The 27,734-nt window shown below is 37.0% G+C and overlaps 1 protein-coding gene across 3 annotated transcripts in view; it reads left to right on the top strand.

Annotated features, from left to right (window-relative positions):
- Window positions 1-27,734, top strand: part of ZNF652 (zinc finger protein 652) — a 62,966-nt gene that overhangs the window by 10,652 nt on the left and 24,580 nt on the right. For 2 of the 3 annotated variants that reach the window (XM_039333204.1, XM_039333206.1), the window contains 3 exons: window positions 15,828-16,947; window positions 19,804-19,951; window positions 21,024-21,139. In XM_039333204.1, coding sequence (XP_039189138.1) covers window positions 16,045-16,947; window positions 19,804-19,951; window positions 21,024-21,139 — 1,167 coding nt within the window. In that variant the 5' untranslated portion in view covers window positions 15,828-16,044. Of the gene's footprint in view, window positions 1-12,606; window positions 12,629-15,827; window positions 16,948-19,803; window positions 19,952-21,023; window positions 21,140-27,734 lie in introns of those variants that run through there. The other variant, XM_039333205.1, reaches the window with a different exon arrangement.

The following is a 27,734-nucleotide window of genomic DNA, read 5'->3' as shown; positions in this document are numbered from 1 at the left end:
GCATAATTTTTTTTATTTAAAAAAATCCCTGATTTGTAAGAACGTAGAAAATTACTTCTTGTCACAAATTAGGCCTTTCACACTAACAAAATATAATTGATTATACTCTTCTGTCAAAAAAATATTGAGTCAATGTAATAAAAACAATTATTAAATAATTACAGTTATTTTTTCTTAGAAATAAGTGCATTGAATTCATTTTTCCCCAAACTACATTCATAATAATGTACATCATGTCAAAAGCTATGTATATTTGCTTGGACTGAGAGATGGCAACTGTCTGAAAGTGATCAAATGAACATAAATTAAAAACTACTTGAACTGGCATACTGTAGGCATAATTTATGTACTATACTGTAGTGGCTTTCATATGCCCACCTAGCCACATCTCCCTGCTCCCTCCCTGCGGACAACCACAATGCTGATACATGAAATTGAGTTTGATACCCGTGGTGTATTCAGTGGCACCTTAACATCTTAAGCTACAATTTAACTATATTAATTACATTATATTCTATGTTAAGAAGCAAATAAAGCATCTGTAATTTGAATCCAAGCAAATTTGCTTCTAACAAATGTTAAGCAGTACAGTCTCTGTATTCATGGGAGTTATATATCAACAAGTCCTGCAAAACACATGAAATTTCCTGAAAATCTTGCGCTTCTGTAATCATTGATACTTAGCAGAAAAATGTTTAAATATATTTTAAATTCTTTTAATTATGTTTTATAATAATAACTATGATTCTGAAAGTACTATATTAACATTTTATAACATGTAGCAGACAATCTTTCACAGGATTCAGTAGTAGTAGTAGTAGTAGTAGTAGTGAAGTTGGAAGGGACCTTGGAGGTCATTTAGTCCAACCCCCTGCTCAGGCAGGAAATCCTGTACCATTTCAGACAAATGGCTGTCCAGTCTCTTCTTAAAAACTTCCAGTGTTGGAGCATTCATAGCTTCTAGAGGCAGGTTGTTCCACTGATTAATTGTTCTAACTGTCAGGAAATTTCTCCTTAGTTCTAGATAGGGATCTCAGAGGTTGAAAAAGGATTGGGAGACATCAAGATTTCCAGTACAGGGATAACAATGTTAAGTGATGTAATAATTGTCTGTCTCAGGAACATTGCGATTGGAAGCCAGTGCTTTTGTGTGAACTCATTGAACATGGCTTGTGTATAGTATTAAAATATTGTCAAGGATTTCTTTGAATTTCATTGCATGAATTATATTTGTAGAAATTTGCAAGCATCATGCATTTGTCTTCTTTATTCTTAGTGGATTCTTCCTTAACCTTATCTTTATCCTCAAGAGTTTATTACCCATTAGTAATCATGCCTGTCTATCAATAAAAATGTTGATGTACTCTTCCCCTAACTTGTTGAAACTTAGTTACCTTACCTTACCTTACCTTATAATTTATTTCTACGTATTTTCTTGTGCTATTCATCTGAAATGATTTGTACCATTTTTGGACTTCTTGTACATAACATCAGGCCTAAAATTCTTTGAACAAGTATTTACTGGAACAGAACCTGACTGAATCATCCATTTGACTTTTAAACAAATTTTTAAATATTTTTTAAACATAAACCATATTTAAGTAGGTTTCTTGACTCTTCTTTGAAGATTTGGAAGTACTAGGAGGAAAATTAGATCTACCTCCCTCCTGTTAATAGCAATTATGGGTTATGACTTTTCTTCCAAATAGTTTAGCAGTGCTACCTGTTTGCAAATTCTTTTTAGATTAAGGAATTGTTTTATAAATAATCAAATAATGCCAGAATATATTTTAAAGCAAAAAATGGCATATATGAATTGTTACTACTAAATAAGTTTTTTGGTTAAAAATATAATCTGCAAGACAACTGCATTGCAACTGCTAAAAGTGTTTGAAAATCTTACATGAGAATCTTGTTAGTCTTCTAAAGGTCTAATATTCGTGTTAGATTTAAGATATAATACCTCTGACACAGATATTGGGTTGAAGAATTCACATTACAGTCAACATTAGCAAACAACAGAGAAAATTACTTAAGCTGTTCATCATTGATGTTATTATCTGCTTGCTGTAATTTTTTTTCTTCTTGGAGACTACCTGGGTAAGACTCTGCAGTTTTTTTGGCAAAGTTTTTCAGAAGTGGCTTATCATAGCCTCCTTCCTAGGGCAAAGAGAATGTGACCAGTCCAATCTTATCTAGCTACTTTGTTCCTAAGATAAGACTAGAACTCATAGTCTCATGGTTTCTAGCCTGATGCCTAATCCATTATATCAGAGTGGTCCTGTATATGCATATACAAGTAACTAAAGATGCTGGGGAAAGCCTATATAAATGATAAAAGTGTAGCAAAGGGAAGGGTGCTTATATTCCTATATGACTGCCCTGTATTCAGAAGTTCTGTTCAGAAGTAATTAAAAATATTAATAGTATATAGATAGAGGAAAATTTACTTTCAGTCCCAAGATCTGCTTACTGTCATTATTTAATGAGACAACTCAAAAAGAACAGCAAAGAAAACCAGTTCATAATAAATGAAATAAGGCTGATCATAGCATAGTACAGGTAGTCTTTAACTTACTACTACAATTGAGCTCAAAATTTCTGTTGAGACAGTTGTTAAGTGAGTTTTGCCACATTTTACAGCCTTTCTTGACATAGTTTTCAAGTGAATCACTGGAGTTGTTAAGTTAGTAACACAGTTGTTAAGTGAATCTGGCTTCCCTATTGACTTTGTTTGTCAGAAGGTCACATGACCTCGGGACATTGCAACTGTCATAAATATGACCCTGTGGCCAAGCATCTGAATTTTTGACCACGTGACCATGAGGTTGTTACAACCATCATAAGCATGAAAAGCAGTCATAAGACCCTTTTTTCAGTATTGCTGTAACTTTGAACAGTCACTAAACAAATGATGGTAAGTCAATAACTACTTGTATTGTAAAAATCAAGAAGCTCCATCACTAAATCTATATTACAGAAAATTATGGAAAAATATTGTAATGTAAACATTGATATAGAAAAGGAAGGAAATATTGAGATGTACTTGAAAGATTACTTTTAATTCAATTTAGGAGAAAATGATCCATTATTCCTCTTTTTCTTTACTCCAATTCCACAAGTGTTGCTATTGGAATATTGTTCCTAGAGCTTTTTGATATGTGTGCTAGTTTTTAAATTTAAAAAGTTAATTATTAAGATTTATCACACTTAAATATATTTATGAAACTAAATGTTCAGAACATACTTATTAATTAAAAAAAATGAATTTCCCCAAGATTTTAATTCTTTATACTGTGTTTCCCCAAAATTAAGACACAGACGGAAAATAAGCTCTACCATGATTTTTCAGGATGCTCGTAATAAAAGCCCTAGCTCAAAAATAAGTCCCTTTTTGTGGAATTATTATTACAAGGCCGAAAAGTTCTTATTGTTGGACTATATGCTCCCAATCAACAACAGAAACAATTTTATAAGTTGCTGCATGGCAAGATATCTCAGTTGGATTATAAATCGGTAATTTTGATGGGTGACTGGAATGGGGTGTTAGACTCAACTATAGACAAAAGAAGTTCTTCTAAAACTTTTATTCAAACTAAACTACCTACGACTTTTTTTGATTTGAAAGAAGAATTGGAGCTTATTGATATTTGGCGAGAAAGGAATATAAGTGATAGAGACTTTACTTTTTATTCTGATAGACATCAGTCATTTTCAAGGATTGATTTTTTTCTGATTACTAGTGACTTCCTCTCTAGAGTGAGGAAGGTGAAATTTTTTCCTAGAACATTGTCAGATCATAGTCCTGTGTGGATGGAAGATGGGAATAGAAGTTCTTGGAGACTGAATGAGAACTTGTTTAATCGGGAGGAGTTTGTACAAAAGTGTAAAGAGCATTTAAAGGATTTTTTTTGCTATAAACATGAATAAGGGGACATCGATGTCTATGGTTTGGGATGCTAGTAAGGCATATATGAGGGGAATTTTGATTCAATTGAATAAAGTTTTTAGGGAAAAAGGGTTACAAAGACGTAGAGAAATAGAAGAAGAGATTAAACTAAAAGAACAAGAGTTGGTTTTTAACCCAACTGATAATAATTTAAAGGTATCCATAAAGATGCTTAAGGAACAATTTAACATGTTGATGGCAGATCAGGTGGCTACCAATCTGTCGTATATGAGACATAATACTTTTTGTAATGGGAATAAGCCTGGGAAGTGGTTGGCTTATCAGTTACGAAAGAAACAGAAAGCTAGAATTATAGAGAAAGTAAAGTATAAAGGTACTGAGGTTTTTCAGCAAGATTTGATTAGAAAAAGCTTTTTGGATTTTTATACAAAATTATATTCAAGTGATAACATAAAGGGTTTTGACATAGATAAATATTTACAATCAGTACATTTTCCTAAACTCTCAGAGGAACAACAAAATGGGATGAATGGCTTAATTACTGTGGAGGAAATTGGTTTAGCTATTAAGCAGTTAAAGGTTGGAAAGTCTCCTGGAACAGATGGACTGACTTATTATTATTATAAGATTTTATCTGAAGAAATGATAGGGCCATTAAAGGAACTCTTTAACAGTATTTTGTTGGGTATGCAAGTTCTTCCTTCTTGGAAAAGAGCTTTTATATCATTGATTCCGAAGGAAGATCAGGATCTTACAGAGCCTAAGAATTATAGGCCAATTTCATTATTAAATGTTGATTATAAGATTTTTACAAAAATTCTGGCAAATAGACTAATGCAGGTTATGAAAGATTTGATTCATAGTGATCAAGCAGGATTTATAACAGGGAGATACATGAAACATAATGTTAGACAAATTATTAATTTAATTGAGTACTTGGATAAGAATAACCAGATTCCTGTGGCTTTTATCTTTTTGGATGCTGAAAAAGCTTTTGATCAATTAGACTGGCAATTTTTATTTTTATTGGTAGAGAAAATGAATTTTGGGGATAATTTTTTACATGCACTTAAAGCTATATATCGGCAGCAATCTGCACAAATTGTTGTAAATGGAGGACTGACTGAGAATTTTAATATTCAAAAAGGGACAAGATAAGGATGTACATTATCCCCATTGTTATTTGTTTTAACATTGGAAATTTTATTGATTTAGATTCGGGAATCAAAGTTAATCAAGAGTGTAAAGATAAGGAAGAATGAGTATAAATTGCGGGCATTCGCGGATGATTTGGTTTTAATTTTGGAACAACCGAATCAAGCGATTGATGGTTTATTAGAACTTATAACACAGTATGGGAATGTTTCTGGTTTTAAAGTTAATAACTGTAAGACCAAGCTATTATCTAAGAATATGTCAGTTAAGGACAGGGAAAGTTTGATTAAAGCCACAGGTTTTCAGATGGTAAAAAAGGTTAAATATTTGGGAGTATATCTAACTGCTTCAAATGGAAAATTGTATAAGAACAATTATGAACCATTATGGGCAAAAGTTCAAAAGGACTTAAGAGATTGGAAAAAATTGCAATTGTCATTGTTGGGGAGAATTTCAGCTGTAAAAATGAATGTTCTACCAAAGTTTCTTTTTTTGTTTCAGATGATACCTATTCTTAAAAAAGAGGCAAATTTGGAGGAATGGCAAAAGGGTATCAATAATTTTATATGGGCCGGGAAGAAACCAAGGGTTAAATTTAAGATATTACAGGATGCTTCGAGAAAGAGGGGGACTTAAGGCACCTAATTTGAAATTATATTATGATGCAGCCGCCTTAACTTGGTTAAGTGATTGGCTTAACTTAACAAATATGGATATTCTTTTTTTGGAAGGTTGGGATTTAATATATGGTTGGCATGCATACTTAATTTTTAATAAGAAAGTTGATCGGACTTTTAAATCACATATTTTGAGGAATGCCTTACTTCGTGTTTGGAAAAAGTATTATTATAGATTAAATTATAAAATACCTATCTGAGAGATTCCCAGACATGCAATTGAGGGAACTTCTAAGGGGACAAATTTTGATAAAATCTCGTATAAAGAATTGTTAATTTGCTCTGGTTCGAATTGGCATTTGAAATCCCTAGATGTATTAAGGCAGGAAAATATTCTACAGTCATGGTTTCAATATTTACAAATAGTGGACAGATGGACTGTAGATAAGAAAGAGGGAATAACATTAGAAGATAGACAATTGGTTATTCAGATTAAAAATCAAAGTCCGGCTCATATAAAAAGAATATACAATGTTTTATTAGAGTTAGACTCGGAAACAGAATTGGTTAAAGATTGTATGATTAAATGGGCTCAGAATATACAGGAACCGATCTCATTGGATTTATGGGAGACAATTTGGATAAGAAATGTTAAATTTACACAAGCTCAAAATTTGAGAGAAAATTTTTATAAAATGTTTTATAGATGGCATTTAGATCCTAAAAAATTATCTTGTATGTATTCCAATATACAGCCCAAATGTTGGAGATGTGGCAATAATGATGCGACATACTTTCATATTTGGTGGAATTGTAAAAAAGTAAAGGCTTTTTGGATTATGATTTGGTGGAACATTCAAAAGATTTTTAGAAGAAAGATAAAGTTTACTCCTCAACTATTTTTACTTGGTATTTTCGTTGACTTAAATGAAAAAGAAACTACTTTGATGTTGAATTTATTAACTGCAGCAAGGTTATTAGTAGGTTTATATTGGAAGAAAGATTCCTTGCCTACTTTAGAAGAATGGATATTTAAAGTATCTAGTTTTGCAGAAATGGCAAAAATTTCTGCTTATTTAAAGGATCATACACAAGAAAGATATATTATTGTATGGGGAAGGTGGATAGATTATATTCAGAAAAAGTATGGAATTAAAAAGTTTCATTTATTTTATGAATGAATATTAAATATTATAGAGAATTGTTTTATAGGTTATGGAGTTAAAGGTTAATTATGACAATTTTTTTTCTCTTTTCTTTTTTTCTTTTTTTTATTATTATAAATTTTGTTATTATTAACCCTGTATTCTGCTCTGGGAAGTGAAGGGAGGGGGGTTGGGGGTGGGAGGGAGGGTAAGGGGGGGGGTAAAGGTAGTATAGACAATGGTTGCTTATGAATTTTTTTTCTTACTTTAAAATCTTATTGTATTTTTATAAATGCTTATATGTTAAAAAATAAAAAAAATTCAATAAAAAAAAATAAGTCCCAGAAAATCGTCAGCCAGATGGATACTTTTACTACCGTATTTCCCTGAAAATAAAACCTAGCTGGAAAATAAGCTCTAATGCATCTTTGGGAGCAAAAATTAATATAAGACCCGGTCTTATTTTCAGGGAAACATGGTAGTTCTCATGCATTCAATTATATCCTTACATTTAATATATTAAGCATATAACTATATTTCTACACTTACTTGGCTTAAGTTGTAACAGTGTAAATAAGAAATATTTGTTCTACTAATAATGAGAAGATGATGCAGAGCATAGTAACCTTGTCTTTGTAATAGAAGTTTTAAAATTATCTTTCCATAATCTGCCATGAGAGTTAATTTGATGCAGTACATAGCTAAAGGCACTGAGATAGAAACCAGTAGACATAAGATCTAATCCTGCCTTAGGCACAAAGCCAACTAGGTGATTTTGAGTTAGTCTCTGTCTTTCAGTACTAAGAAGTCCATAGCAAACCACTTGGAGAAAACAAAAAGTTGCCCATGTAAACGGAATGGGCAGGAACCAAAATTGACTCAGAGACCTCTCCTTTTCTCCCATCTTTGCATAAAAAGCACAGAACTAGCAATTGGAATAGTTGTCTTATAAGATGCTTCCTGTTAGTGGGGAGAAAGGGGAGGAGAGTGGTGAAGGAAAGAGAAGAGTAGAGAAAGAAGAGGGAAGTAGGGAAGAGAAGAAAGGGAGAAAGAAGATAAAGAAGAAGGAGTGTGGATACAGTGAAAGGGGAAATGGGCGAGCAACACCAAAAGTCATGTGTATGTATTTATTTCATTTTATTAAAAGTATCTTATATATGAATGTAAAAAGAATGTATGTTAACATTTGATAAATATCACGGTATATGTATGGGGGAGAGTTTGAAAAAATAAAAAATAATTAAAAAAAGATGCTTTCTGTTAACTATTTATGGTACTTTTCATAGATGTTTTGTTAAATATTTATAAACTATGATTCATAACTAGATCTCATTTGATAAGCGATTTCTTCATGTTTCTTTAATATGTATTTGCTTAGGGTGGGGAAATATGTAACATCTTTGAATGTTCTTTTTTTTAAAAAAAAATAATTTTTAATTATTACCTTTTTTACTTTTCCCAGGTACTATATCAGTATTTTTTTTATTTGTATATCTGTGAAGTATGGCTTAAAACCAATTTGTATAAAGATCCATTGTGTTTCTCCACCATCATCAAAGGAAATTGTGAATATGTCTTATTCTTGCAGTGCTTTTCAATGCATACTTAGAATTCCCACATACTTGAAGATGACTCTTAATTAGCTGTCTTAATAAACTTCTCTTTGGTCAAATTACAAATGAGATAGAAAATGAGAGATTGAATAAAAATAGATTGGCCTTAATGACACCATTTCTATTTCTATTTAAAAGATAGAAAAACAAATATTTTTGTTGCAGTAGATCATGTAAATGCTTTTTCATATTCATTGTAGTTTAATTGAAAAATAGATTTAGTCTGTCCATAATTTAAAATGTGGAGAACATAAGCGTCTACAAGCCCCAAATTTGAAATGAGAATAAAGTGAGACTAAAAATTATTTCAAATACATTTATATATCATTCTTAGCTACTTATTTTGTAAAAATGAGTATTTCATTATACATATCCATCCAAAATCTATGTTTGTAGGCAATCCGCTCATAAGCAGCAAGTCAAATTAGATCTTCAATACATTAAGTGAAGGGGTTATACATTTATAATTGCAATATCAGTTTTTTAGTTCTAGTAAGGGCATGGAAAATATATTTATGTCTAGTTGTTAAAGTCCATATATTAAATATGTAATTCAAGAACATATTCTAAAAAAATCAATTTTTGCCAAAGTCACATTTATATAATAGAGATTATATTACAGAGATATAATACAGATTGTATTAATTATATACAGATATAATAGAGTCCAGTAAGTTGTAAATATTTTGTGTTGTATAAGATCCTCTGACATTCTTGGTATATAAGATGAGACTTTCTCCCATTGACTAGGTAATATAGGAATCTCTAGTTCTTTCTTCCATTGATCTTTTAACATCTGCATATCAAATTGATTTATTTATAATAAGTATCTATAAAAACGGGGGTTCTAAATGGATTCTAAGTTCTAAGCTGGTTCTAAGCCAGCTTTCATGCCTAAATCAGAACTAGAACTCACAGTCTCCTGATTTCTAAGTCATCTCTCTCTCTCTTTCTCCCTCTCTCTCTCTCTCTCTCTCACACACACACACACACACACACACACACACACAGTATTTTCATAAGATAATTATATATCAAATTGTAACTATTTAATGATCTAATAACATACTATATTCTGTGTTGTTCATTTATTACTTAAAAATAAAAGCCCTTAGGCATTTTGTAATGTATGGGTCTTTGAATTTTGTTTTTGTATTATTTCTATTACTATTTTAAACACAACAAAAATAAATTAAAAAAAGAAAAAAGTTGTGTTATTTTGCTTGCAGAACTCATATGGGAAGAACATTAATTTTTTTAGCTGAGTTTTAAAATTTTCTTTCTTACTTCCAATTTCATTTTGTTCAAATGAAAGCCTACCTTTGTAGCCACATTTGGAAATTGTCTATCAAATGTTTGAAATGCAACTGATAGAGATAATTGGTTATCCCATAATACTTTCTCAAATGACAATTCCTCTTTTTCTTTCTCTTAAGTCACTATTTCCTGTATCATATTTTTTTCTGATAAATGTCATAAGCCAACTTGGGGCACGCTGCTTATGCAGGATCCAGCATCCCTCATTTTTTAGAATATAGTTTGTTCTTTCTGTTAGTTCCAGTTTAGTAGGACTCCATGTTCTTTGTGCTTCTACTAAAGTTTATAAAATTAGCTGCTGGTACATCCAAACTCCTGAGCTATAAAAGATATTAGCAGAACAACTTCTTTATTTTCTTGCAATTTCACAGGTGGCATTTACTGTGGATTAAGGGCCTATTTTCCTGCAAAGGTCAACAATTAAGCAAATCAACATAAACTTAAGGTTTGGCATCCTAAAAGTTTAGCAACAGACAGGATATTTATTTTTAATTCAAAAATCATTTCAGGTCTGATCTGATCACACACTTCTTTCTCCTCAATTCCTTCCTGTCAGTGGCAGCAGCGATGGAATATGGGCCTGCTGGTTGAGTTGCTAATATAGCTTCTGTGATTTAAAATACATATATAAACCACAGATATCAGAATATTCAAAAAATGCTTTGTAATAAGAAAAAGCCATTTGCCTACCAGCTGCTAAATTTTTGAACAAAGCCTATCTGTTGAGTTCTGTGGGCAGGTTGTCAAATACAAATGTGTGTACTGAACAAACAGCATTAGGACAAAACTTTGGACCACTAGCCAAGAAGTTTGTTTCACTGTTTTGTTATTATTGATCTAGACTGAATCCTTTACTATTATTTCTTTGCTTGAATTACTTTTATGATTAGTTGTACTTAAGCAAACAAAGCAAACTCCTTCCTCCTTCTATTTTTTCCACAATGATTTATCTTTCCCATGCTACAATATTAATCTTCAGCTGTATTAAGAGCATGGAAAATCCATTTATCCAATTGTAAAATGCCATGTGGTAAGTATATAGTTCAAAAGAATATTATCCTCTGAAAATTTTAGCTTTTTTTGCACAATCATATTTAGGTAATCCACCACTTTCTCCCCAAACTTGGTGAATATAGGACTTCTAGGAACATTTTTAAAAGAACATTTCTTAACAAAAAATGATTTTGACAGCCTTTAATTTTAGAACTTGTTGGACTCTTACTTTTTTTTTTAGGGATAAGTTGTATAATTTTACATACATTTACATTTTCTCTAGAAATTAGAGAGTGTCTTAATTATCTAGACATTATAGGAATCTAATTCTTTATTATACTTATTTTTAACAACTGCATATGAAATTGATTTAATGATAACATACATTTAAAACAATAGTAGAATGATTTTTTGTATGTTTGCTTTTATTTTAAAGGATTTTACAAGTTGTTCCAGTATCTTAGACATCTCCGAAACTGAAATGTCTGATCCAAATAATGTTAAAAATTTTGTAATTGTAAATATTGCCATTGAGTTATATCTGAGAAATGATATTTATCTCTTAATATAGTGTGTGTTAAAATTCATGTTCATCCTCTGTCAGTTAATCCAAAATCAGTATCCCTGCTTCTATATAATTTTTTGGATTTTCCCATAAAGTCAGTTTGGCATAAGAAAAGAGTCAAATCTTTTTTTTTTATCAGATATTCCAAACCATAACTTCCTAATGGACATCATTGTGTCCAGAGATAACTAGACTTTTAATATATTTAGATCATAATATATGTCTACCAAATCAAAGGTGCTATGTATGTATATTCCAAATTAGAAAATACCAATTGTTTGCTTCCATTATTTAATACTTGACAATAGATAAGCGTGATGATACAGATTTGTAAAGATTTGTAAAACTAAATCCTCCCTCATTAATTGATAATTGTACTTTCTGTAAAGATGTTCCAGGAATCTCATATTTGGTGGTCATGTAGAAATGTGAAGGCTTTTTGGATTAAGATTTGGTGGAACATTCAGAAGATTTTTAATAGAAGGATAAAATTTACACCACAATTATTTTTGTTAGGTATTATTGTAGACTGTGATGGTAAAGAGATTACCTTAATGTTAAATTTTATTACAGCGGCAAGGTTGCTGATTGGGCAATATTGGAAGAAGGATTCCTTGCCTACCATAGAAGAATGGTTTCTTAAAGTTTCTTATTTATCAGAAATGGCAAAAATTTCGGCTTATCTGAAAGACCATTCACAAGAGAGATATATCTCGGTGTGGAAAAGATGGGTAAATTGTGTACAGAATAAATATGGGATCAGGAAGTATTATTTAGCTTTTGAATAATCTACAGTTTAAAATGGGTATGGTTGGATTTGTAGTTTCTATGTATTGGAGTTAAAGTACTTTAAATTTTTTGGATGTATGTATAGTGGATTGATATTCATTTAATTTGTATGTTTTTTTGTTTCTTTAACCCTGTATTCAGCTCTGGGAAGGAGGGGGGAGGGTTATGGGGTGGGAGGGGGGTATTTTATTGTAAAAAGTTTATAAAATTTTTAATAAAAAAATGTTCGAGGAATCAAAGAACTAACAATTTTCTAAACAATTTATTTTCTGAAAACTTTTCTAGATACAGTATATAATCCTATCAAAATATAAATCAATCTGGTAATAATGTTCATTTTACAGAATACAAAATAACAGATTTGGAAGGACCTTGGAGGTCTTCTAATCTAACCCTCTGCTCAGGCAGGAAGTCCTATACTATCCCAGACAAATGGCTGTCCAATCTCTTCTTAAAAATCTCTAATAATAGATCACCCACAACTTCTGGAGGCAAGATGTTTCACTGATTAATTGTTCTCACAGGTAGGAAATTTCTTCTTAATTCTAGACTGGATCTCTTTTCTAATCTTCCATCCATTACTTCTTGTCTTGTCCTCAGGATTTTTGGAGAATAGGTTGATCCCTTTGTCTCAATGATAATCTTTCAGTTATTGGAAGACTGCTATCATGTTGCTCCTAATCCTTCTCTTTGTTTGACTAGACATTCCCAATTCCCGCAAATGTTCATCGTATGGTTTAGCCCAGTGGTGGCGAACCTATGGCACGGGTGCCAGAGGCGGCACTCGGAGCCCTCTCTGTGGGCACACGTGCTGTTGCCCCAGCCTCGCCTCCCTCCACGACTCCCTCCTCAGCAGCAGTCCCCCTGGAGGAGAGTTGCCTCCAAGCATGGCTCATGTAGAGCAGAGCAGTGCAGCCAAGGACATGGTAGTCAGGCAGCGTAGACAAGATTCTGCCCTCATGCCCCATTGCGCGGGCAGAGGGCATGGCCACCATGGCACTGGTGGGCTACCCGGGTGATCTGCAGTGGGCCCTGGAGGTGGTGAGTGGCCCTGTGGGCAAGTGGGGCGGGGGACAGGGTGGGGGCAGAGTGGGGGGGCAGGGGGTGGAGCAGGGGCCGGGCCAGTTTTTGGGCACTCGGTCTCTAAAAGGTTTGCCATCACTGGTTTAGCCAGTCTCCTAATCATTTTTTGTTATTCTCTACATTCTTCCTACCATAGAATCTCAACCTAAACTGGATGCAATATTAGAAATGTGGCCTTATCGGTGCAGCATAAAGCAGTAGTAATACTTCATGTGATCTTAATACTATCCCTATGTTGATGCAGTATTCACCTTTCCCCAAAGAATAAGGTTTATTAATAGCTCTCAATTATCAATATCTGAAGAAACCTTTATCCATATTTTATTTATATTACATATTAGTAACTGAGTTATTTCCTTGGCATATAATGTATTTGGTACAAATATCAAATTGATATTCCTTAAATGGATAGATAACTGAATTTTCACCTATTGGCATCAATTCTGATTTACACCAGTTAATAGTGCATCCTGTTGTTTTGTTAAAGTCATCTATCTTTTACATAAACACTGGGATAGTAGCATATGGTTTAGAAAAAAACAAAATGTCATTTGCAAACAAAATTATTTTTGTTAATTAAGTTAATTAACTGAATTAACTACTGTTCCATAGATCTCTCTATGTTGGCTAATAGCATAAGCCAAGAGTTCCATGGATGTTAAAAAGCATGGGTGAAAGTGGATATCCTTGTCTACTTCTTCTGAATACTAGAAAAGTAGAGAAAGCATGCCATTAGTCTTTACTTTAGATGTGGGTGATATGATATCTTCATCCTTTTTATGAATATCAAAGAAACTGAATCTATTTAATATAGCATTATATTATTACTATATAATTCTGAATAAAATTTTAAAAATTGACAATTTATATCTATTTTAGTTTTATAGATTTCTTCTCTTTTACTTCAAATAATTGGAATGATTGCCCAAGTTTTCTTTATTTTAAATGATTAGCCAATATATTACTGGATCTTTTGCCATTTTCCCAATATTTGTTGTAGATATGTAAGCATAAATTCTGTCTGCTGTGATATAGTAGTTAATGCATATTTCTTTTTCAATATTTGTATAAATAAATGTTTAGCCATAAATGTTTTCATTCATTTTTAAATATGCCCATTTTATTTTTAATTTTATTTTTGCATTATGCATAAGCAATAATTCTATTGCAAATATATTTTATATGCTTTTCATTCAAAATTTGGGCACTTAGTATTTCTTAATTCAAATCAAAATATTGTGAGGTTTCTATCTGCATATTTTTCTTTGTTGTATTTTTTCACTTTTTTGTTAGAGCACTTTTTATGAGTTCTTTTTTCCGTCTTTTTGACAATGTATGTATCATCACTATTTTGTATTTGTTCTTTTTTGTTTGCTCTTTTTTCTTTTTGTTATTGATTAAGAAGCAATAACAACTTTTTAAGTCATCTTTTTCATCAAATTTTCTGTCAGTTGAATGGGAAGAAATAGACTACAATACAATATCTGTGATTCCAGGACAAAAAACAAGAGACTTGTTTTATGCTCCTACTATTCAGTATGGCAGAAGTTGGAAATATTTTGAGTTTTGTTCCATTGAAACATAGCCAGCTTAAAATGTTCCTGTCAAGCCTTTCAAGTTTGGAACAGAACTTTTGTTTGTCAACTTATATGCCTTTTCAATCACAGAGTGGATCTAGGAGGCTTATTAAATAGGATTAAATTATATATTCACTTTGTAAGTTTTATCTTGCTCTTTTTCTGATCTTTTGGCTATAAAAGTGGGGGGAGGTATTAATGGATACAATTAATAGAAGAATATTGTTATATATAAATAATATGGAGCAGATCACTCTATCTTGCCCCAGGTCTTTATGCCTTTATGGAAGCTCATCATGATTGGATTGTATATTAAGCTTTTTCTCAGGAACATATTAATATATACTAGGTTATATGGGCAAATCACAGATTCCTATTTCATTAGGCACAATCATGATATTTCAAGATGATCTTTATAGTTACATAACTATAATCTTCTGAAAAATGAAATTATAAATTTTCATTATATGCAAAGCTCTATGCTGTATAACTGAACATATAATTACATCCATAATCTGACATAACTGCATTTTTATTTAGCATTTAATACTCATTTGAAAAATTTAGAAGAATTTTAGATTAGTGTTCAGTAAATATTAAATGTTCAAATGATTGAAAATTTTCTTCTTCCTAATTAATCACAGTTGTATAATATCTTTTGCAGTTCTGTTTTAATTTTGAATATATGAATAGGCAAATACCTTAAATCTGATATTAAAAATACCAGATTTGAAGTGATGTTGGTATTTATTTATGGTTAAACATGAGTAAGAGAAACTATTACAGGTCATCTCTTAAATATATAAAACCATTTTTAATTATATTTAGCACCTTCTATTGCTCTAAAATTCAGATAATAGTGTATATTTGTCAGCAATGCAAAAAAGCATTTCCCATTTTTATCCTGTAGACAATAATATGATTAGTCTATTATTAATATAAATGGTTAACAATTATTGGAGCAAATTGTGTACACCGCTTATATTAAGCAACAAATTTTTCCAAGGATAATTTATTTCAGCTATGCTTAAGCCACTAACTTAATTTTCTCCTTTTTTTCTAGACAAAATTTTCATCTGTTGAGTGGCAGCTTTCTTCCTATGAACTGCTGTCGATGTCTTCTTGCTATAAAACCAGAGTTCCATGACCTACACGTGCTTTCTTGCTCTGCTCCCCCAAAACAGTCATGAGTTAGTGATTTCCAGATATTCATCCTCTTCCAAAAAAGTTACTTCATTGATATTCTGGAATACAAGGTGCTCAATGAATCGAGAGCCGCCATGAATGAAACAGCCAGCTCTTGCCAGCAGATGGCTAAAAATTGCACCATACATGTAGCAGGGATGGCACAGGAGGACAGGGGTCAAGTATCACCCACTTTCTATCATGGTGCCAGCCAGGAACTTGATTTATCCACCAAGGTATACAAAAGGGAGTCTGGGAGTCCTTATTCTGTGTTGGTGGAACCAAAAGCAAGTAAGCCACATCTTCATGACAGAGAGGAGCAGCCATATTTCAGGGAAGACAGAACAGTAGGAGAGGCCCGAGCCGTGAAAGAAGACAGGGAGAACTCTGACGACTTGCAGGACGAGGACGAGGAAGAAGATGAAGTGACTTACAAAAGGGAGCAGATAATAGTAGAGGTAAACCTTAACAACCAAACATTAAATGTATCAAAAGGGGAGAAGGGGGTCCCTTCCCAATCCAAAGAAACTGCTGTTCTTAAGACCAGCAGTGAGGAAGAGGAGGGTGACAGTGGGGAGGAAGAGGCCACTGAAGACAGTAATGATGAGGAAAATGAGAGGCAGAAGAAAAAAGAGCAAAGAGAGGAAAATGATAGTGTTGCACAAAGGAGGACAAGGAGAGCTGCATCTACTGCAGCCGCTACATCTTCCCCTACTTCCAGAACTACAAGGGGCCGTAGAAAGAGCATTGAGCCTCCCAAGCGTAAGAAGAAAGCTGCAAAGGAGCCCAAGGCACCTGTGCAGAAATCAAAGTGTGAAGAAAAGGAGACTTTGACTTGTGAGAAGTGCCCCAGGGTGTTTAACACACGCTGGTATCTGGAGAAGCACATGAACGTCACTCATAGGCGCATGCAGATCTGCGACAAGTGTGGAAAGAAATTTGTTCTAGAAAGTGAGCTCTCCCTTCACCAGCAAACAGACTGTGAAAAAAACATTCAGGTAGGTTTTCTCACTGGTTTCCCTACCTTCTGCTGTCCCCTGGACACTTTGCAAGGGGGGAAATCCTTTGAGGAGGACAAGTTCCCAAACTTTTTTACTTTGATCAACATTTCCTCTTGCATAGTTAAGGAAATTGACTTGCATGAATGTGTGGAGGGGAGGGAATGATGCTTGGCTGTAAGAGTTCTCTACACAATCTTGCAGGAGAAATGGAACATTGCATTCTGAACATACACATATATTGTACATTGGTTAGTATTAAATGGAAGACACATTCTGCAATTTGCTTTAGTTAAAAAAAATAACCATTATGCAAGATATGTAGACGTGCATATGTAGACAAGATATGACAGGATGCAAGTAATTTGTAATGAAATTGCATAAATCTTACTTAATTATAAATTGTTTAGGAAATATATAATACAATGAGACATGTCAACTAAACAGCCTATTGTACTTTTCAGTAAATGTAAGAAAAACATTTAGTCTGTAAGTGTGTCAAATATCTATTTGCTATTTAGTATGCTATGGATTGTTGTTAGATTTTGAAATAATTATTTAAAAATAAGTGACCTATGTTTGGGGACTGAGAACTATTATTTCCTCAGAATCCTTTTGGAACTGCCTGAATGGGTAGAGCTGGATGAATAAGAAATAAAGCATTCAGCCAGGATAAACAAGCTCAAAGCCATTCACATTCTCACAATTTAAGAAACGGTATTTTAGCCTTCCTATTTCATCCATCTTATCAGAAATTGTTATTGTTCCTATTACCAATGGTTAACTTATCATTATAATCACGATGAAGGCAAAATATGGACTTCATGACGGCTAATGGGAGATGGGGAACAGCAGTTAACAGCAGATCAATCAGACAGCAAGAAAAAAGTGAGTTTGGGCTTTTTGATTCCATAAAGGATAGTTGGGAGTTATACACAGGTAATTCTGAATATCAGAAAACTATTGCATAAAATACATTGCATTTTGCATGCAATTTATTCAAGTTAGTTCTTGAATGAAATTTAATAAAGTATAAGTAGATAAATATCTACCAATCTAGGTATTGTATACAAAGATCATAGAGGGACTTATAGAGCAAAGTTATAAACATTTTGGAGCAGGTTCCTAAGAAAGATTCCCTTTTTTAAAAAAAGAACATTTTTAATTACTTCCCCATAGCATTGGAGGTTAAATTCAAGTTAGTAAGTTAACATGCAGAATGAACAAATCCAAGAATCTTTGGATGAATACAGATGAAGAATCTGTGTACATATGGTCAGCATTTATGTGGGTTTAATAAATGGATCAGCAAGATCTTTATTTTCAACTACAGACTCTTTGCCTGAGTATATCAATATTTAACCTAGTAGCATTTATACTTTTTATTCTAATCGATTTTGATTTTTTAAAAAAATAATAAATATTTGAAATAAATATGACATAAAAACATAACCTTCAAATTCTTCTGTGGGTCTTCCACCTATTAGCTATTAAATGCCCAGTCTGGATTAAAGGATAAGTGGTCCTCAACTATGTGATCGGTTTGCAATTGCTTCCTTCAATGTGCTGATTATTATTGCTGGGAATTTTGATTTAGTATTCTGTTATCCCAGGCTCTGATTTTTGTCTCTCTTCTGTAAACTGAATGTGATATTTGTGATATATATGTGAATCCAGAGGAATAAGACACAGATTTCCTTTTGCTACTGCTCTGTTCAGTTTATTCAACAGTTCCAATTCATTGTTATTCCTTGTGCCAGCTTCAGCAATCCTTTGGTCCAGAATTCTTATGCTGTTATGCCCTAGGAACTGGAATCTACTTACTTCTGTCCTCCAATTTGAATGGAAAATAAGAAAGAGTTTCAAATCAGATAACTCTAATCTGCATTTTGTAGTAGGTTTATTATTTTTAAAGTGCTTTGGACTAATTTAAAAAATCTTCATGGATCTTATATTTATCTCACTAAATGTATTGTTTAAAATTATATTTTGCTAACTTACTCCTAAATGTTTCGCACAATATAAATAACTGATAAAGTTCTGGTTTCTTGGCACAGAATTTAAATTTGGGGAGAGAGAGAGAGAGAGAGAGAGAGCATTACTTTCTTGTATAACTGGTCTGCTAGGGTTATGGTAAGATGTATTAATGACTGCTTGTACTGAATAATGATAGAAATTACAAATATTTTTATTTTGCTTTGCTTTACCATCTTATCTTACACAAGATAAAAATTACAAAGTGTCCTTGCCAACTAAAATCAGCCATTAATATAAAATCACATTACTTAGTTTAAATATGTTCTGTTATGATTTTGGCTAGAAGAAAATGTATTATTTTATTTTCTCTTATTTCCTATCCGTAGTCTAACTTCCTCTACTCCAAATAGGAAAAACAATTGTTTAATTTTGAGTAATTTATTATAATCCCACAGTCCATAGCAATATACTTCCAAGATTATGCTTAAAAACAAATGAGCTATTTTGACATCAAACATCATTTTCAAACTGTCAGGCTAGCTCATTGAATTTAGTCAGTATCCTTCTCCAACATCATTGCTCTTTCCATCAACGTATTTTGCGCCTGTGTGAAGGGCTGGTAGAAGCCTGGATGTTGCTGCGGATCTGCTCTTGAGGAAGCAGCAGGTGGCGATGTAAGCACACGAATACTGTACTCACTTAAACCTTGTATCTGTGACTGAATCAACTGAATGGCATTTTAATACTTGTCACAAACAGTGTACATACTGTTGTAGCCTTTTCCTTGTGTATGTTCATTTTATTTGGTTACAGCTTCCTGGTGCCATCTGAAGTGAACTTTGTTTAAATTATTCTTCTTTATCCTGTCCACCCATTCAGTGTGTTTCCTGTAATAAGTCATTCAAGAAACTTTGGTCCCTCCATGAGCATATCAAGATTGTCCATGGATATGCAGAGAAAAAATTCTCCTGTGAAATATGTGAAAAGAAGTTCTACACCATGGCTCACGTGCGAAAGCACATGGTTGGTGAGTTTTTCTGTCTGTTTTTGCACAGCATTGTGCTTCTTTCAGACTTAAGATTCTGATGTTCAGCCAACCGTCCATGTAGAATTTCACGTGGCTCCTTGTTTACAGATAGGTTAGTCATTTTAAAAACACCTATCTGTAACTATGTCCTTATTCACCTCCATTAGTCATTACTGGATGGGATAGAGAAAGCCATAGAAGTAAAAAGAGAGAAACCTAGCCTTTGGCATCTCAATCTGCCCAATGTAAGACTATCTGGGGTTCTAATATGGGGAATATATTTTAGACGCAATTGGAGAAGGCAAATGTCACTTTAGTCTATTTGCAATTTTCTGTTTTAGTTAAGTCCCATTTATTACAAGGGTACTAGTTTATAATAAAACTTCCATATTTTGATGTGCGTCTTCCTGAATGCAAGCACTGAGGTTAGGGAGTTTATATATTTCCTCTTGCCTTTGGAACTAGAATCTATATTTGGAAGAATTAAAGCATATAATATGGGTAAAATGTGGGATACCTTCACGGTAAAATATCCATCTGTAGACCTAAATGATAGAGGAAAAACATTTGAACTCCTTTTCAGGGCGAACTGAACTGTTAAAAAATTATTCTCACTTGGCTGAAATAATTTTGACCTAGTGAGATAGCTAGGAAGTTCAAACTTAGAAGAGAGTTGTTGAGAAAGGGAATTAATGAAAAAGGGCACTTTTGTCCTGTGATTACATGAAGTTTAATTATGTAGTTCTCTGTGTCCATGCCTATCATAATTTATAGTCAAATTAGCATGCTTTGTTTTTACTCTGTACTAAGCTGATTTCTGTATTATAAGGCACCATAAATAGCATCTTTATTTCCTGAATGTTAATTGCTACTTTAAGTTATTTTGCTTATATTATAATTTAACTATAAACCACCACAGGAACCATTCTAATTGAATGACACCCAGATAAATACTTTAAATAAAATAAAAACATAATTGGATCCAATCTTATCTATTTTTAGAGTATACCTCTTGAAACCACTGAGACTTAAGCTAGTTATGACTGACTTACTTAATTGACTGATGTTTCAGCACATACTAAGGACATGCCATTTACATGTGAAACCTGTGGAAAATCTTTCAAACGCAGTATGTCGTTAAAGGTTCATTCACTACAGCATTCAGGAGAGAAGCCTTTCCGATGTGAGGTATGAATTCTGCTCAATATCTATTTGTAAAAAAACAAGCATATAGTTATAAAGTAATATTAAAATTGAATAGACATGAACAATAAAACCTGTGCTATAGATGAAAGTCATATCTAATATTCTATTTTTACAGTTGCCAGCATACAAACAAGACATGAGGATAGCAATATGCTCACACTCCACTTCAAATTATTGTCATGGTGCCTTCTTAACTCTATGCCAGAAATGGATCATATTTCAGTGATGATCAAAATTATAATATGTATCAATCCTTGATAAGAAACCAAGGATATTGTGGTGCTGCACTGCAGCCAGAGGAAAATATATTGGGCAGGGGAAGATGCAGTAGAAAACAGTTTAGATCACTGTCCCAATATATGAGGTAGACAAGGTTAGACAAGGAAACCAACTCACTGAAAAACTAGAACTGTATTTATTGAGATAGGTTATAATAATAGAATCTTACAAGTTTGAGGGCACCTTAGTGCTCTCTGAGCTTGCTTGTTTTCTTGCAGAATGTTTCGTTACCCAAACTAGATGACATCATCAGTGCTAGTAAGAAATGTAGTTTGCCATCAGTTTATATTCTAGAGGCTTGCCTTGTCAATATTGATTGGGTGGTTTTAGAGATTATTTGGTTGACACCCCCATCAACACTGACAGGACAAGCCACCAGAATATAAACTGACAGCAAGCAGCACTCCTTACTAGCACTGATGATATCACCTAGTTTGGGTAATGAAACATTTGCAAGAAAATAAGCAAGCTCAGAGAGCACCAAGGACTCCTCATTTCAACCCTGAGTTACAAATATTCTCCTTTATTTGTCTTACAAGTCTGCCACTTCCAAGGATGACCACCTTGGTATTTGGTACCAGTCTTGATAGACTCTTGTGCTATATTGCAAGATCTGGAAATGAAGGCTCAAATGTCCTGGTTTCTAATTATTGCTGCTTAATGGATAAGACTTATAATAAAGCTCTCCTCCTCCACAGCTTAATTGTGGATGAAAGGGCTGGATTTTTTTTTTTTTTAATTACCAAAACTTAGCTGACTAGCAAGGGTAGCCCAGGGTTAAGATGGTGGTATAGCTATTGTCATTTGAAAAGTTTTATGGCTTTCAGGTGCATTGTTCTGCAATACCCAGTTGTGAATTCCTCTTTGTGAAGTTGGGCAGTAGGGGTTCAGAGGGAATTATGCTAGTTGGAGTTCATAACTGGGTTGGCAGTAGAGTTCCATGGGCTTATGGTATGGCAAATTTTAATCTGCTGATTTCAAGTGCAGATTTGGAGGCTACTCAAGTGGCTACCAAGTACCTGAGTGAAGTTACCTCTGTGCCAAAATAGGGGCCAAAAAGTGTCACACATTGAACCTTGTCTTTATCTTGGGACAGTTGCAATATAAACTGGACTTGAAGAGTACTAACATGAATCCCTTGCCATGAACAGATCACTCCCACTTGGTCTTTGATTTTTCTTGGGCTATATTCCACTACAGAGAGGTGGAATCAGCCCCAGGCTGATTGGTTTTCAGAAGAGTGTTGGGTTCATTCGTGGAACTCTTGTACATGATTTGACTGAAACCTTAGTTACTATTTGGAATAAGAGAGCAATTGTGTCCTTAAATCATATTCCCTAAATAAACACATAACCTGGTTTTCAGAAGAGTGTTGGGTTCATTCGTGGAACTCTTGTACATGATTTGACTGAAACCTTAGTTACTATTTGGAATAAGAGAGCAATTGTGTCCTTAAATCATATTCCCTAAATAAACACATAGCCATTACCATTTGCTCTTAGCTTTGATATTAGAGATCAGAGTAGCCAATGCAAAGTTTAAACACTCCCTTCATGTTCAGCAGTTCTATTCTTATGGCAGACTTGTAATCCTCTTCCTAAAGAGAACATGTTTGTTTGATTATTGAAAAACAATTGTCCATAATTCATATAGAGATGTAAAGACCCCAATATATGCATCCTGTTGCTATCGAACTCTAATCCAATCAATCTGTAGCCTGTCTCCCTGCTTTCAATCTAAAGGGGGGTTGTATAAAGATGGTCTTGATACTTAGCAATTGTAAGCTTAGCTTCTAAATAGAAGAGATGATGAACAAGAAGCTCAGGCTTATCCTATCTTGATTTAGAGAAACACTATTTTGCAAAGTCCTTTATTAGTAAAATAGAGCTAAAATGCCCTTGTGGGGTCTGTTTCTTGAGGTGGTCTAGCTTCAAAAGCTCAAAATATTAAACCAGAACCAATAGGGTTCTGTTTTTTTAATAGGAAATATTACCTTCTCTGTTGCCGCACCTTGTCCCATCTTCCCCACAAGATCCAGAGAGCTTTAACTCAATTGGCCTTTCATTAGGAATAGAATAGAATTGTCAAACCCCTGAGCTTGCCATAAGCTGGGAGACGGGGAGGACACAGCCAGCAGCCGGCTGACGTCCGCATGGGGGCCAGGAGCACCGCCCGACTCCTGACAGTCAGCTGGGAGTCGGGTCAGCATCCAGATGTCGGCAGGGAATCGGGGCTGCTATACACCGCCCAGCTCCCGACAGCCAACTGAGAGTTGGCCCAGCGTGCGCACGTCAGCTGGGAGTCGGTGGAAATGCCATGCGCCGCCTGACTCCCGAAGATCGGCTGGGAGTCGGCCCAGCCTCCGCGTGTCGGCCTGGCTCCTGGGAAGCAGCTGGGAGTCGGCCTGGCTCTCGGCCAGCAGCTGGCCGCCAAACGCCACGGGTGTCTCCCTCTGAGGAAACGGACGCCAGAGACGTCCCCACCGCCGGCTGGACATTTGAGCAAAGCAAGCCGGATGAGGGGGGGATTATGCCTTACCTTGGCCGCCTCTCCCTCCCGCTGGGTGCAGGGGGGAGGAGGCAGAATGCTGCCTGGTTACCTGAGAGAACAGCTGGAACAGCAGAGGCTACGTGGGTGCGTCTGGAGGGGGGGAATGCAGACACTGAACTACGCCTTTTATCCATACAGACCGGATGCTAGCTTGCTGATTGGGGTGGGGTTGGTGGGAGGGGCATGTCTATGTAAAGCACTGGGAGCAGTTCACTCCCAGTGCTGACTTTTTCTTTGCATTAAAGTTTGCTGGTCACCTGTTCCTTCTGTGTCTGGAGTTTGTCGGCAGCTGGCAAAGGACAGCTGACAGTAAGTCAGCACTCATTATTTTTCTGTTCCCCTCCTATTGCCTGTCGTTTTGGGACTTCTACTGAGATGGCAGAGGGTAAACAGGAGGCTCCTCCAGTAGCAGACGAGGCCGACCCAGCTGGAGCAACAGGGCCTGATCCTGAAGCCGAGGACATGCAGTCAGTAGTCATGCCCAAGGTGGTAATGCCACGGCCTGCAGCCCCTGCAGGTGAGATCCAGGGGGCTGGGGCTCCAGCATCGGGGGACTGGTGGCACAGCCTGGATGGGTGACTACACTGGGGCTTAGGGCCTCTTTGATGGACTGACGGGAGAGACGGCTGACAGGAGAGGATGAGGATGAGTGGAGCTATTTCACCGCCTCCCGGCCAATATACCATGGATGTTTTGAGGGAATGGTTCGGGGAGGTAGGGTACCAAGACACTTCCTCATGGCCACGACGGACGGCTACAGGAGAGGATGCCTTGTGGCGTCGGATGGAGGCACCAGCCAGACATCCCGACTCAGGCCGGTTCCGTCTGGCCATCCCGCGACTGCGACGTCCTCCTGCTCCACGGTAGGAGGGCCTACTCTGGGTGCACTGCAGGCCCTGTCTCGGCCTGCGTGGACAGACCGGCCAGCACCTGATCCATGGGGGTTGCCTGCTGGGAGAGGCTCCGACCAGCAGGGCATGGGTTCCAGCACCCAGGGCCCACCGCCTACGGCCGAAGCCCTACAAGGCCCAAGCCAACCTAGAGGACCCTGGAGTCGGGATGATGACCACCCTTACCATTCACGTTCAATGGACACCCGGATCGCCTGGCAATGTTCCTAAGCAATGTAATCAGACATCTGGACCAATATGCCCGGCTCTACCCATCCTAATGGGCCATGGTGGTGGTTTCGGCAGGACTGCAAAGTGAGGCCCGGGAGCTGGCTGATGCTGGGTTGTTCCTGGGTGCATTGCGCTCCCGCTTTGAAGACACTTCCCAGGTTCAGCGCACTGAGGTGGAGTTGTGCTGAGGCAACGTGGCCGGCGTGCAACCAATTACATCCGTGACTTTTGTAGGGTCGCGGGGCAGCTGCGCTTCTGGCCTGAATGCCTACTTGTCCATCATTTCCGGGCAGGTCTGGAGTGAGAGTTGCACCAGGCTTGTGTATTCCGGGGGGTTCCCAGCCGTCTCCAGGAGTGGTTCCGGGTGGTCATAGACCTCAACACCGTTCTACAGGAGTTCCGGGGAAGGGAGAGTACCCGGTCATACCAGGAAGGTCGTTGGAGAAGTTACGAGAGGAGGGAAGAAGGGGCCCGCTCACAGGTCTGGGCTCCTCCGCCCCGTCCGCCAGGGTGCCCTTTCGCTGTTTTCAGTGTAACCAGCCAGGCCATAGAGCAGCGCTGTCCAGCCCCGAGCCTACAGGTTCTTTCCTCAACCTCTGGAAAGCCCACTCCTAGTGCCAACAGAACGCCCGACAGATCAAGGGCGGCGCAGCAGCCGGAGGCGGTTACACCCCGACGGTTGTTCCCGGTGGAGGAGGAGTAGGTAACAGTAGCGACAAGATACCGTCTGGCAGCTGACGACTGCAAGGACAACGTAGCCAATGATCCTATGGTAAGTGAGCCCATAATGCCTTTCGTTCTGCCTGTGACACTGACTAACCCACAGACAGGGCAACAGAGAGGCTACCAAGCCCTCATCGATTCAGGGTGCCCCTGGTGCTTGATACGCAAGGTGGTAGCAGCGGAGAGTGGGCTCAGAGTACAGCGGCTAGCCCACCCTATCCGGTTCGAGCAAGTGGACAAGTCTCTGTTGGGAGGGGCGCAAGCTAATCTCATAACGGAACCCGTCCGGCTGGACATGGGAACTCATTGGGAGGTCCTCCGATTCATAGTCATCCCATCCATGACTTAGGCGGTGATTTTGAGCTTGGCCTGGCTGGACAAGTGGGGCCCTACAATATGGTGGGAAGGGGCATATCGGAGACTGCGTATCGGGGTGGGTCCCCAGGCCCCTAACCAGGACTCCAGGAAAAAGGGAGTGCAAGGAAAAGGAGGCGGAGTTGACAAAATCCAGAGAGGAAGCCCCCTTCCCGGCAGTGTACAGTGATCTGACTAAGGTCTTCAGTGAGCAGGAGTGCAACGTTCTGCCACCCCACCGCGCCACTGATTGCGTGGTTGATATTCCACCGGGGGCCAAATTGCCCAAGCCCCAGATGTACACCATGACGCCCAGGGAGTTGGAGGAGCTATGATGTTATATCAACCAGAACCTGGCCCAGGGGTTCATCCAACCAGTTCAGTCACGGATAGCCGCCCCAGTCCTGTTTAAGGAGAAAAAGGACGGTTCCCTTCGGCTCTGGGTGAACTTCCATGGGATTAACACGGTTTGTGTGGAGCACCTATACCCACTCCCGTTGATGAAAGACCTCCTAGCCCACCTGGGTACGGGGTGTGTGTTTACAAAATTGGACCTGCGGGAGGCCTACTACAGAGTCTGTATAAAGAGCGGTGATGAGTGGAAGACGGCTTTTAACTGCCCACTCGGCAGCTATCAATTCAAACATGTAATGCTTTTTGGCCTGCAGGGGGCCCCTGCGGTATTTATACAATTTATCAACCAGGTGTTGCACGAACACTTATACCGTGGGGTCCTTGTGTATTTGAACGATATCCTCATATATATGATCACCTTGAAAGAACACGTCCACCTGGTCAGGCAGGTACTAAAGAAACTGTTGGACGCCTGCCTCTTTGTGAAACTCTCCAAATGCGAGTTTCACCGGGCCCAGCTTGACTACTTGGGCTACAGGATATCGGGACGGCGTGGAGATGGACCCACACAAGGTGAGAGCAATGTTGGAGTGGCAGGCATCCCGTACTCGTTGCCAGCTACAGTTTTCTGGGCTTTGTCAATTTTTACTGGCAATTTATCCCCTCTTTTGCCGCGGTAGCCCTTCCCCTAACTGACTTGCTGCGCACAAAGCACACCGCGAGTAAGCCACATCCCGGACAGCCGCTGGAGTGGTCTATGGCCTGTCAGAAAGTGTTCGAGGACCTGAAAGCCCTGTTTGCCAAGGAACCAGTCCTACTCCACCGGATCCTAAAAGCCCCTTCGTAGTCCAGGTCAATGCCAGTGACGTAGCTGTGGGGGCTGTGCTGTTACAACGGAATGGTCAAGGGTTGTTGCAGCCATATGCATACACGTCGCAGAAGTTTTCGGCCGCTGAGAGGGCGTGGGCAATTTGGGAGAAAGAAGCCTTTGCGGTGCGGTGGGCTCTCTTAACGTGGAGGCATCTGCTGGAGGGGGCAACCAAGCCGTTCGAGGTGTGGACAGACCACAAGAACCTCGAGGTTCTACAGATACCGAGACGCCTGTCACCTAAGCACGTCTGGTGGGCCTAATACTTCCATCGATTCCAGTTCACCCTGAAGTATGTGCTGGGAGGAAGGAACTTCTTGGCCGACGC

This window comes from Crotalus tigris, unplaced genomic scaffold, assembly GCF_016545835.1.
Source record: "Crotalus tigris isolate CLP2741 ecotype Arizona unplaced genomic scaffold, ASM1654583v1 scf7180000024472.5447098, whole genome shotgun sequence".
Lineage (NCBI taxonomy): Eukaryota > Metazoa > Chordata > Lepidosauria > Squamata > Viperidae > Crotalus > Crotalus tigris.
Note: the sequence above shows the minus strand (reverse complement) of the source record. Positions and strands in the feature narration are given on the sequence as shown.